Genomic DNA, 13,394 nt, shown 5'->3' on the forward strand with positions numbered 1-13,394 from the left:
AAGGCACACCAGCAGGTTTTTGACAGTTAACAAGGTACTCCATGCTGCTGGTGTGGGGCTCACATCCCCCAATGGTTCTACTAACAAATGACCCTCCCCCAAACTCCTGGGCACACCTGTGGACCATTCATGGCACACTGGTTGAAAATCACTGCTCTAAAAGGTACTTCTTAGCCTGGTGGTGGTTAGTAGGAGGTAAAGGCACAGTTTTAATTGCAGTGTTAGTTGTAGTATCTACTAACTGCATGAGATAACTTTGTTATCCCTGTACCTACTGCATTTCCTTTACGTTATTGTTGTTATGATTCACATTCATAGCCTGTCTTTCCTCCAGTAGGCTTAGGGCTGTGTATCAGTGATCCATTTTAATTTCACAACCACCCTGTGAGGTAGGCTGGGAGAGGGTGAGTGGCTCAATGTCTCTTACAGTGTGATCTTAGCCAGATTTACTCAAAAGTGAGTCCTGCAGTATCCAAGTGCAAAGAGGCTTATTGGAAGGTAACTATAGGACAGCTGACTTGCAGTGCAATCCTTTGCATGTGGACTCAGAATTAAGGCACCCTGTGTTTAGTGAGGCTTGCTTCTTTGTAAGTCTGTTTATGGTTTTAGATTGTGGATTGAATGTGGATTGAAATCCAAGCCTCCATAGTTTTACGTTCAAACTATTGCACCACTCTGGCTGGGTCCATTCAGTGGGTCTTATTTCTGAGTAAACATGGGTAGAATACTTGTATAAGTAGGCCTGAGGAGGGCACCAGGACGCAGGTTGTGTCTGTTGACTTGTGCGCTCCCTCGGGCATTTGGTGGGCCACTGTGAGATACAGGAAGCTGGATTAGATGGGCCCTTGGCCTGATCCAGCGGGGCTCTTCTTATGTTCTTATGTTTATAAGTGATAGTTCTTGGATAACCTTTTAATCTTTTTTTCCCCTCTTTATGTTGACATAAGAGAAACCCTGCTGGATCCAACTAAAGGCCCATGTAAGTCCAGCAGCCTGCATCCCACAATGACCAGCCAAATGCCTCTGGGTAAATCTCAGGCAGGACACAAAGCTCCTGCTTGTGGCCTTGGCTGCTGGTTGTTTCCAATAACTGGTATTCAGTGATGTGATACTTTCTCTTGTTTTTGGTTTTATGCATGTCCTACCCTTCTATCATGTTGTTCTCTGGTGTTGGTACTCTTCTCTGCTATTGCTGTGTTCTCCACCTTACTGCACTTGCTCGTTCATATAGCGTTTTGTGCATGTAAAGTGCTGTATAGCTCTTATCGTGTTCATCCTTATCGTAATCTTGTTAGGTACACTACTGGATAGAGAGAAATGTTTCTCTCTGTTCTTCTCATATTAGATCTTAAAGGCAATTGTTTTTTATTAATGCAACTTATTGGCAATAAGTTTCAGGACAGAATGAAAGTATTTCACCCAAATTAAGTTATTGTATTCACTATTACCAGATGTGGTAATAGTGAATACAATTCAGCTGAATACAATACCATACAATACAATAGTGAATACAATACCAGCTGCCAACTGAGAGCCTAATCCTATCCAATTTTCCAGCACCGCTGCAACTGCAATGCAGTTCCAAAGCAAGGGAACAAATGTTCCCTTACCTTAAGGAGGACTCTGTGACTGCTGCCCCACCACAAGATGTAGTGCATACCCCATTGGCACAGCTGCACCCGCACTGGAAAATTAGATAGGATTGGGCCCTCAGATGGGCTGAAAAGTGTTAGATGTATTTGTGAAGAATTTGTCTATTAGTGACTCTCAACTGTAATGGCTGAAGGAAAGTTCTGTTCAAAAGCAGTATATCTCTCAATACCCAGTAACCTTCATGGGAGAATAGTTGTTTTCATGTCCCACTTGCAAGGTTTCTGGTGGTATCTTTCTGGAAACTAAATAGTGGATTTTTGGGCTGAATAATAATAATAGTCTGTATAGCATGTTTGAGTATTCAGAGTGCTTCATAAATTGTGTTGTATCCAAATAAATTCTTGATTAAGCATTAATGAAACCAGTGAGATGTCAGTCTTTAATTGATTCCCGTTCATTTCAGCGGACTTAATTATAACTAACTTTCTTTGGCCATTATGTGGTTATCTTTACAACAGAAAGATAAGTGTGGTAGTGTAGTACTTTATTCTCAAATGGGAAGATATTGGGAATGGAATGGGGCTAAGGCCATCTGGTAAGTAGATTTGTGGCAGAAGTGAGATTAGAATCAGGGAAGTTCTGGTTTGTAGCTTAGTCTTTGCTAATAGAGACTAGTTCTTATTTGCTTAAAGGGCACATGATGACTGGCAGAAGTGGGACTGAATATGGTTCGTAATTCAAACTGCTATTGGCCCTTGAATATTGATCCTCTGTGTTTGATATGTGAACTGTGGAGTGTTTCCATTTTCCTCCTGATAGCAGATTATATTTAATGCCTTCTCTATCTTCTGCGGTACCACAACTGATTAATGATTTCCTCTCCACCCTAGTTATTATCAGTGATGAGCTGAAAAACAAGAGATGCTTGTCTCTTGACAATTGATATGGTCTCTGAAATAAGGTCCGTTACGTGATCATTAAAATAAGGCCCATTATGTTCTGTATTCCTGTAGTGGTGAAAAATAAGCAGCAGTAGTTTTGATAGTTTATAACAGATTACAGCCTAAAAATTAAACTAACACACGTACAGAAGTAAACTGCTAACTTGGATCTGCTCCACTGAAGTTGCTGGGAAAGTATAGCAGTAGTTCCCAACCTTTATCAGGATGCTTTCTCCTTAAGGAGGGTAACCGGACACACGTAGTGCCATTAGTATGGCACTTCTGGTTTTCGTTGCTGCTGTCACTGCATGTAAGCAAGTAAAAAAGTCTCCATTTTTTACTTGTTTAGTAGCAGCCGTGAAACCTGAAAGTGCCATACTAATAGCAATATGGATCCCTGGTCGTGTTGCTACACTCCTTAAGAGAACAGCATCCCCCTTAAGATGCAGGCGTGCACCAAAAACAAGCATGCCTGCTTTGGGGGTTGTGACCCCCAGGTTTGGAACCACTGATTTATAGGATACCTTTCAAGTGACTTCAGTTAGCAAACATTCTCTTCTGCCATAACAATGCAAGCAAGTAGTATGTGGCATAATAAAAATTATACAGATGGCAACTGTATCCAACAAAAAGCCATTTTTGAAATGTATCACTTTAATGTCATGATCTTCTGCACATTTATAGGGAAGTACAGGTTGAGCCTCATTATTCGCTTGGGTTCCAAGCACTCATGTGGATAGCAAAAAACACACTATAGCAGGGTTTCTCAAACTGTGGATCACGATCCACTTAGTGGGTCGTGACCTGAGGTCAGGTGGGTCGTGGAAAGATGCAGGCTGCCATCTTGGAAACTGGCAAATTAGGCAGCTGCCGCCTTCTTGGAAGCTGAAACTATGTTTGCCTAAAGCCCTAAGCTTCCTCTGTATGTGCGACACCATCTTGGATGCTGGCAAACAGGGCAGACAGCCATCTTTGAAGCTAGAACTGCCCTTGCCCCAGCTTGCCTGTGTGTACTCAAAGCTCCTCCCAGGAGCAAAAAAGCAGCTTGCACAGGAGTGAGTGTGCCTGCTGAGTGTCTTCAGGGAGCATTGCTGGATTATCTTGAGGTGGGCTGCAGCCTCTCCCTGCAAATGGGGGGCTTGTTTCTTGTTTGTTTTGCTTTCTCTTTCACCACCTCCTTCCAGTTCAAGTTCTCCCCTGTGATCCCCCCTCCCCCCCCACTTGCATCCAGCCCAGGTCCTGCCCTTCCCACCTCCTCCAGGCACTTAAACCTCAGCAGATCCTTGAAGTGGGGGCATTTTTATTCCCCCCTCTTTTCCCACTTCCATCCAGCCCAAGCCCTTCCCTTCCCACCCCCCTCCAGGCACTTAAACCTCAGCAGATCCTTGAAGTGGGGGCATTTTTATTCCCCCTTCTTTCCCCCCCTCACTTCCATCTAGCCCAAGCCCTGCCCTTCCCACCCCCCTCCAGGCACTTAAACCTCAGCAGATCCCTGAAATGGGGGAGGTTTAAATAGGTTTTTTCTCCTTATACTTTGCTATTGAAAAATGGCTGAGAAATAACCCAATAAAAGCAAATTAAACTCTCCCTTTAATACAGTGAACAGGTGGGATGCTTGGTAGCCATGGGGGGGGGGGTGTAGTGAGAATTGAAACAAGCCTCTGAGCTGGACTAATTTCTCTCGTCATTTGCAGTTTATGGACTACTAGGTGAGAACAGTGATGTCACTTTCTGCTTGATGATGTCACTTCCGGCCACGACATAACTTCCATGTTGATGACATCACTTCCAGCGGGTCCCGGACAGATTGTCATTTTGCAAAGTGGGTCCTGGTCTAAAGTTGTGAGAACCACTGCATTACAGCAAATCAATTTAAAAAACAAAGTTTCTTTGCTCCAGTGATTTAAAAACAGCCTTGCCGACCTTTGTGATGTTAAGATAGAGTCATTAAGATAGTCTCTCTCAGAGTGCTTAGAAAGGCTTCACTCCAACCCCTTCCTTCACCAATGCAAAGTATCTTTCTTTCAGGTGCTCAGGGAAGGGAGGGGGTCACCTGGAGAGAGAAGGATTGATGGATTGTCAGCCAGCTGCCCTCTCTCTCTCTCCCTCTCTCTCGCTCTCATTAAGGAGGCTGTTGTTAAAGGACTGTTCAGTTTTTTAAACGGATTTTAAAGGGATGCATTTTCCCCCTTCTCTAGGGATCAGCACATTCCTTCTCATTTGCAGGGGCCATTCGTGTTGAGTCAAATCCGTGTATAAAAAATCCGTGTATAAATAGGCTGGACCTGTACTGTAAGTCCCACTGACTGACAAAGTCCTACAATTCTTCATATGATTGAGCTGTTTAGATAAATCAGTATACGTTGAGGTGCCTTGTTACTACAGATGAAGACAGCATTTTCTTTGTATGTTTTCAAAAGACAGTTTATGTCTTTCCTTTGAAGATTAGGCATAATCCAGGCAGGATCTTATCCAATCTTTGATGATTAGGAGATTGGGAGCTTATTGTAGGCTCACAAGCATCCCTTCCTTCTCATGCATGTTCTCTTGCTCCTTTTTAGAATTTCCAGTTTTAAGACTAAGCATGGTTAGCTCAAACTAGTTTGCAAACCTAATCATGTGTACAAGCTCTGGTTTGAAGCTAACCCTATTTTGCATTAATGTTGGTGCAAATGTAATGCTGCATTAAGGAAAGACATGGGAAAGAGTTCATGCCCAAGAGGGGAGGAAAAGGATAGACACATGCATGAAACTATGGGACACTTCCAGTCTAGAAATCATGGTTATGAGATCATAACCACAGGGTTTGAGTGCAAACTTTGGATTGTTCCTTGGTGTCTTATGTCTGGAAACCAATCTCAAAATCTAGGCAGAAAAATAGATTTTTTTTGAAGGTTTATCTTAGCCCATAATAATTCTTTTTTATAATTGCACATGCAGCAAAGATGCATGTAAGTCCCAAATGCTTGTGTCTAGAAACAACATAGAGTCTATGCAAGGGGTCACAGTTTTTGCCGATTCCCCCTTCCTGCTGTATCCCCCCTGCCATCTTGCTACAGATGGTCCTTCAATCCTCAGGAACCAAATTTCAGGAGATGTAGGGGGCTGCAGAGGAAAGCCCCCCCTTTCTGCAACCCCTTTCTGCAATCTTTCTGCAATCAGCAGAAAGGGGGGCAATCATTCCTCTCCCCTTTGCAGAAATAGTTCTATTCATGAAATGCTACCTCAGGATATAGTTCCAAAGAAAGCATAACAAAGACTGCTTTCCCCATCTTTTGTGGTTTCTAGAAAATGTTTGGAAAGGAAGTAATGAATTTAGATAATTTATAAAACCATTGTTTGGCCTGTCTTATGATTACATTTATGATCAGGACACCATCTGCGTGTGTTCAGAAACCATGGTAAATTTATACATCGCCACCTGTTCATAGATAGAACAAAGCTATAAAAGCAGCCAGCACTGATGAGACGAAAAGTGAAGAGGAGAACTTTAACACATTGATCAGAAAAATGTCTACTTAATTAACAAAGTGTGTTGATGCAGCAAGTAAGCTAAAATGGGGGCGCTATGGAGGGACTGAAGAAACTCGGGAGTCTTACCAAGTTATTCATAAAGCCACCGTGACTCTGTCACAGACAAATAAAAACATATATGAACATGTACTCAGAAGTGAAGCTAAGTATTACAGAAGAGCAATTTTTTCATAGCGACTGCTTGTCTTAAAATACCTTCTTAATGTCATAGGCAGAAATATTTGGGAACATTTTAGTATTGTTTAAAACAAATCCTTGAGATGTTTGAACTTTTCTGAAGAGTTCATTCACCAGCAGGTGTCACTGTTGTTATAAACTAGTTGATAAAAGAGCTGATAAGCAGCAGTTAGAAAGGTCTATTCAGATAATTAATGTTCATGTGAACCCACTTGATTGTCGACCAGGGGTGTCAAACATAAGACCTGTGGGCCATATACAACCCACAGAAGCTCTTTATCCGACCTGTGTGATAATTGGGCTCTCTCAGCACCACCATCAACTGCTGATCTGTGCTGAGGTGTTGCTGCTGAATGGGTTGCCCATGTGATAATTGGGCTCTCCATATCTTGGTTGGTAGCTACTTTTCAGTAAAAATGCACTGGATTGTGTTGCAATGTCTAAGGGCTCCTTTCTGGAATCTGGTTCAAAAGTGCTACAAAAACGGGCTATAGCCATCACAGCACAATAGGGAATGACACCCAGGGTCAGTGTACGTGGAAGCATATTCTTCTCTCCTGAACCTGGCAATACTCTGCTGGCTTGTCCTCTTCTCTATAGTAAGGCACTGTACTCATTAATGGTACTATATAAATAATATTGCACAATCTCTTCCTTTTAAGCAGGGTAGGTTGATTTAAATCACCAACAAGAAAGTCTAATTTAAGTCATTGTTTTAAATAAAAGAGTTAACATATATTATTTAGATATTGTCGAAATAAAAGTGCATCCTAATTGGCTTATCAGTAGGTAGTAATAAATATTTATAATTGGAGTACTGTCTCTGAACCAGTTGCAGAGTTCAGATAGTCAGAGGCATAAAAAAGGAATTAAAAAAGTCACCAAGATGGATTAGTTGGTGACATGCCAGTTTCTGGCTTCCATATCAAACCATAATATAAGTCTATGAAGTGTTGTATTGTACAAGCACTGATGAAGATGGTTTTCCCCACAATTTTCTTTACAAGGAAAAGTAGCCTTTTGTAAGTTCTCAAGATGGTCATAAGCTTCCTTTTAAGAGACTGTCAGCCCAATCCTAACCTACAGTGGAACAGGCCTGCGCTGTATCCAGCACAGGGTTGGGGCTGGCTGAAGCTCAGCCTGGGGCAAGGGGAATTGATTAGGGGAGGGCACCAGGATGAGGTCTCTTGTTATCTGGTGTGCTCCCTGGGGCATTTGGTGGGCCGCTGTGAGATACTGTGAACAGAGAGGTCACCCGGGAGTGGGGTTAAGATCTCACCCAAGTGCCGGACCCTGTTCCCGGGCCTGGGAGGAACCAAGGCAGCTGTTCCGTGAGGTGCTGGCCAGCTCCTTTGATGGGGTAGCTTCCACGATGCAGGATCAAAGGGGGGGATGAGGCTAGGCGTGATCCAGAAATAGCTTCCTGGGAGTGCCATAGGCTGCCCTGTAGCCCTCTAGCTTGGCTGTGTGAGGTAAGGGAAGCTTTGTTTTGTTTTGTTTTTTCCCTTTTTTTTAAATGGACATTTTTCCATAGATTTAAATCACTTTCAGAAGAACATCATTTCCTGTTCCAACTTGGTCATCCATGGATTTTTGCATCCACTGATAATGAGGCATGACCCACTGGAAATAACTGGCAATGACATATTTGCTATTTTCTTCTGGGTTGGGAGACCAAATGCAACACAACAAACACCATAAGAGGCTCAGGATAGACAGGAGGGCTTTTTTGAGCAGGTGAAAAGTTTGCACTGGAGCTCTGCCTCCTGAGCCAAGCCTCCTACCACTGTTTCTTGTGTTGCATTGTTGGATTCACTGCCAGGTAGCAGGTGTCTGAGGGTCCTGTGCGTATCATCGGACACCATCTCAGGTACCACCAGTGGTACGCATACCACCAGTTGAGAAACACTCTTCTAGATTGCTCAACTCTTCCTCCACTCCCTCAACCCAATTCTAAAGGCTACACAGTGCCTGATCATTTGGTTCTCCTTCCTGTAGCTGACAAAGTGGCTCAGCTTTGCATCCCATTTCATGAGTGCTCCAATACAGTTGATTTTGGGGTCTCTCCTGCTACCCCTGCAAACTTGGTTTTTCCCCCTGGAAACAGTGGCCTCCAGCTACTGCTCAGTTAAGGGCTCGCTCTCTCCCCCCCCCCCCATATATAGAAGTACACAAACAGCAGACTGATGTTGCTGACACAAATCCACATGCATCAACACACCAACATGCTACAGATGGGCTCTGCAGCAATTATGGGGTTAATCAGCCAATAAACTCTCTCTCCCTCCTAATGAGTTGCAAGCAGCCCCTGCTGCAGCAGCAGGACAAAATCTATTGCAATTGAAATCCATTAAAACCAATAGATTTAGGCATGCCTTATTGGATCAGCTGCCCCTGGGGTTTACTTACTGGCCAGTTCCAAAATCTTTCTCTTACTTGGCAATGCTTTTACTGGAGGCTGTTCATAAGGCTTCTCTGTGGGTGTGTGCTCTTTTTAGTTTTCTTGGACTACTTGATTCCTGAGCTATGATTCACATTTGTCAGAGATGAAATACTGGCCTGGAAGGTACCATAAGTCAGTTCTTGTGTGGTGGTTATTTGGTTGATCCCAGTTTTTGGAACCAACAAAGTACTTTTTTGTGGTAAGAATGACAGTGCTTTTATTGGATGCATTATCCATTATATCCACTATTTATATCATTCAAACTGGTACTGAACTGTCCATTTTGAGATGGTGACCAAAATGTACTAATTGATAACTGTTAAACTAGTTCTAAAATTTTGTTTACAGGTGTTTTTAAGATTAAAGCGCACTATGGTCTGTGCTGCTGTTTTTGCTATTCCTGCATTACTGAGAAGTACTACTGGAGTTTTGCCCATTTGTTCTTCATTTATACGACTGAGACAAACAACTTTATGCTATTGTACAGCAAATGGGTAAGGCACTTGTGTCTACATTCTAAATTTTATATTGAAAGAGTGAGATGGACATATTCCTATAAGACAGTTGTGAAATTTCTTTATAACTAGAAGCTGTCAAGTCTGTATCCTGGGACATAATGAATCCTCTACTAACAAGTAAACAGCCTGATCCTATCCAAATTCCACTCGCTGAGGCAGCTGCGCCACCTGAGTGCATACTGCATCCTGGGGGGGGGGGGTGCAATTCCAGAGGTCTCTCCCAGGTAAGGGAACATTTGTTTCCTTGCCCTGGGGTAAGCCTTTATTGCCTGGATGGGTCCACTTGGACCTATGCCAGCAATTATATTGACGCAAGTCTGAGTGGATCTAGGTAGGTACATCAAGGCCAGGAAGGATGATAGGATATCAGCAGAGCTGCTGGCCTCCTTACACCCCCTTCCTGCACTGGTCTCTGCCTCATTCTCCCGTCCCCCTGAAACCACAGATAGTAGCTAATCCTATTCAAATGCCCCCCTGTTGCACTCTCTTTGTTGCAAAAGGAAGCAGACAGCTGGATGCTTGACTCGAAGCTGCTAGAGGAGGCAACAGTGAGAACGCTAACAGGAAGCAAACGGCAGAGGAAGCAGGAAGCAAGAACACTAGACTCTACTTCTTGTTGCTTTTTCTAGTGTCCTTCTAGCATTTATGAGACTAGTGTTTAGCTGTCTGCCAAAAGCTTCAATTTTCAAAGGATTTACAAGTGAAGAGAGGATTCTCATGAGTGTGGAGGAGGGATTTATGGGGGGCCTGCGTTATCCGTGGGTTTGGCATCTTAGATTTCAGTTATCCATGGTGCCTAATTTCCACACACCCCCCAATCTCCAAGCCTGACCAGAACACAGCGTGGGGGCTTCCCTGAGCCTTCAAATGCCTTATAAGGCATTAAAAAACATCTCTTCCAGTTTAATTGTCAAACTGGAAGTCACTGTTTCATATTTTTGGCCATTCTGAGGCCCACAGCAGCCACAGGTGGTCACTTGTGGCTTCTGCAGGCCTTGGAAAGCCTCCAGGCCTGACCAGAGCCCAGCTCTAGTCGGGTTTGGAGGTGGGCAAAAAACCACTGGTTTCAATACCCATGGTTTTCCATATCCACGGAGATTTGGGAACGGAACCCCTGTGGATAATGAGGGCCCTCTCTACTGTGGATACAGGACTTGCAGATATGAGGGGGCATCTGTAATTTTATTCATGTTGACTCCGAAACGCCATTGTATACAATGTTATTGTATTCAGTGGCACTTACTCCCAGGAAAGTGTGTGTGTAGACACAGCCTTTGTCTGATTTAGGAAGACATTTTGTTCTTCACTTGGAATTTTGACCTCAGAATGGTCTCTGAAGGTGCCAGAAAGGCACTACTGGTTTTGACGAAAAACACCTTTTATCTAGTGCAAAACAGGCTTCTCTTAAGTTTTCCAGTTTATATACAGTGCAATTGAGCAATAATATATCTTAAGTTGTGTTTCGTTTAAAGGAAGATGAAATCCAAAAGAAAGTCGGATCATCTTGAGAGAACAGCAAACGACTTCCGTCATGAGGTTGGTATTGTGGCATTCAGCCCTGGCATACTGAACTGTGATATGACAAGGTGATGGTGACTTAACCCTTGCATTTGAGAGTCTGTTTCCTTCTTTCTCATATTTTTATAACTGAATATTCCAAAATACAAGTAGCTTATGTTTATCTGCCAATATTGAATCTGAAATATCGCCCTGAGAGAGTTATTACACTTTCCGTAATAATTGTAATCATTATTATTCAGTCGTAATTATTACTGAAGAGTGGGGTATAACTTGTCTAAATAAAATGAAAACATGTACAAAAGGTAACTGAGCTTCAATGGCTAGTTCTGTTTCTTTTTAGGCTTTTCTAGATCAAGCTGGTTTCTTTTAACAACTTTATAGGGAGGATCTAGTAATAAGAATTGTAATAGTACGTTCATGAATTGGGTCATAGATCAATGTGCAGAGGATAAGGCTATGCTATGTAACAATTTCCTGTACTTTTGCATTAGGGATAACCTTTAACAAGCATCACAGAAACAGGACTGTTTTACTAGTATTTAGTTTACTTATTTAAAAGATTTATACCCCGCTCTTCCCCCCCCCCCGTAACAGGATGCCCAGTATGGCTGTCCTTTTTGTTAAACTTTGTCTATTCAAGTTAAAGAAAAACTTTAAAAAAACAACAACACTCTGCTAGTTTTTAGTTGGCAAGTGTCCTGTTGTTTTACTGGACAGTAGATGTGTTCAAATATTTTTATGGAGAAATTCATTTCCTGCCATATGTTTTAAATTAAAATGTAGCTGGTTAAAATTTCATTTGTTGGATGCCAGTCCTGGATGGGAAATGACATTGTTGCAACAGCAGTGAGATGGGATTGTGGTTTTGGGTTTCTTTTTTTTGTTTGTTTTAAGGTTCTCTATCCTGCACAAGTTGTCTTAAAAACTGCTGTTCAGCAGCAGTCTAACACAGAAGTTTCAAATGTTAAGTTGGGGCACATAATTTACATTGTGAGCAGATTTCAGATTGTGAGTGTTAGGGAAAGGAGCTTTAAAAAAAAATTCATGGAATTCATGGAAAGGAGCTTTAAAAAAAATTCCTCTTGAATCACAGGATGGTGTATGTGTGTCGTTTAATTGGTTCTAATTTGTTCGCCTCTCTGGGATCTATGGTTAAAAAATGCTAAATACAGGTCGGGCCTTGGTATCCGCTAGGACAGTGTTTCTCAAACTGTGGGTCAGGACCCACTAGGTGGGTCGCAAGCCAATTTCAGGTGGGACCCCATTCATTTCAATATTTTATTTTTAATATATTAGACTTGATACTACAAGTACGTTACTGCATTTTGGGACGTGTTACAGACCTGTACTTTTAACAAGCTACTATGTACATTATTTTAACAATTATAGTAAATGGGACTTACTCCTGGGTAAGTTTGGGTAGGATTGCAGCCTAGGATTGTTAAAAATGGTTCTGCTTGATGACATCACTTCCAGTCATGACGTCACTTCTGGTGGGCCCTGACAGATTCTCGTTCTTAAGTGGGTCCCGGAGCTAAATGTCTGGGACCCACTGCACTAGGGTCCTGTTCTGGAACCCCTACGCCAGAGGTTTTCAGACTCTGGGGCATTGTTATACCCCAGCCTGAAGGCCCTGGCCTCTTTCCCCTTAAGGCAGGACTAAGGCAGGATCCCTGCAGATCCCCTGAGCGGCATGATCCTGGGGATCGCGCTGCTGCCTTCTGCCCCGCCCATGCAAGGACTTACTGCGGGATTCAAACTCATGGAGAGTTTGAAAACCGCAGCCCTACTGGATAAAAAAATCAGTGGATGCTGTGTCAGTGGAAAAACAGCTTTAAAGGCCCACTTCCAGGTTTCTAGCTCCTCTGTTGTCACCCCAGTATGCACTGGTATAGACTGCATTCAGCCATAGTTGGGGTGAATAATGATATCTAATGGATTTAAATTATAATTATTTAACAGCGCAAAGGTAGGAAACTGGATTTTGGTGCTTTTTTCCTTGTTGCCAGGCATTTACAGGTGAACCTCGGTATCAGTGATAAGCCAAATCAGTGGATACAGAGGTCTCACATATAAATGTCAATGTCTAAGCAATCTAGAAGCAATACAGAAATAGTTTGAAGGTACGGGAAGGCCTGCAAAGGGGGTTGAAAGCACTCTAGACCCTCTGGAGAGCCATAGTAACCCCCAGGTAATTTTTAAGAAACGCTTTCCTCCCTGCTGGTGGTAGGATCATGGCAATCTTATTGCTGTCCCCTCCCCTCTCCTGCAAACACTTACCAGTTCCTGAACTCTTACTGAGAGTTTAGGAACTCCTGGCCTATTGGTTGGTGGTCTATGGAGACAGATTGAGAACCTATTCTCTGCCTATACCTAAATAAGTATAATCAGGGATGTGAGTGGAATATCTGTTGATTTGAAAACAAGGATTTGAATATTATGATGTGTATTTAATCTGTAGTTCTTTTTGTACTCTCTGAATAGTGTTTTAATTTAATTGCTGTATTAATAGGCTGCCTTTCAGCCATAATGGATTCCAAAGCAGTGTACAATAAAAACAAATCACAACAATTAACATCAGAAAAAGAAAATCCAAAAATAATAGCTGCAAAGCTTAACCAAATATTAGTGGCAGCACAGTCACTACAGGAATTCACATCTTTTGTG

General features: G+C 42.5%; 1 protein-coding gene across 1 annotated transcript in view; it reads left to right on the forward strand.

The window, feature by feature from the left end:
* Window positions 1-13,394, forward strand: part of OXNAD1 (oxidoreductase NAD binding domain containing 1) — a 32,466-nt gene that overhangs the window by 1,378 nt on the left and 17,694 nt on the right. Inside the window, exons 2-3 of the mRNA XM_066628377.1 lie at window positions 9,037-9,182; window positions 10,679-10,742. Of these exons, the coding sequence (XP_066484474.1) occupies window positions 9,061-9,182; window positions 10,679-10,742 (186 nt within the window). The 5' untranslated portion in view covers window positions 9,037-9,060. The remainder of the gene's footprint in view (window positions 1-9,036; window positions 9,183-10,678; window positions 10,743-13,394) is intronic.

This window comes from Tiliqua scincoides, chromosome 5 (assembly GCF_035046505.1).
Source record: "Tiliqua scincoides isolate rTilSci1 chromosome 5, rTilSci1.hap2, whole genome shotgun sequence".
NCBI lineage: Eukaryota > Metazoa > Chordata > Lepidosauria > Squamata > Scincidae > Tiliqua > Tiliqua scincoides.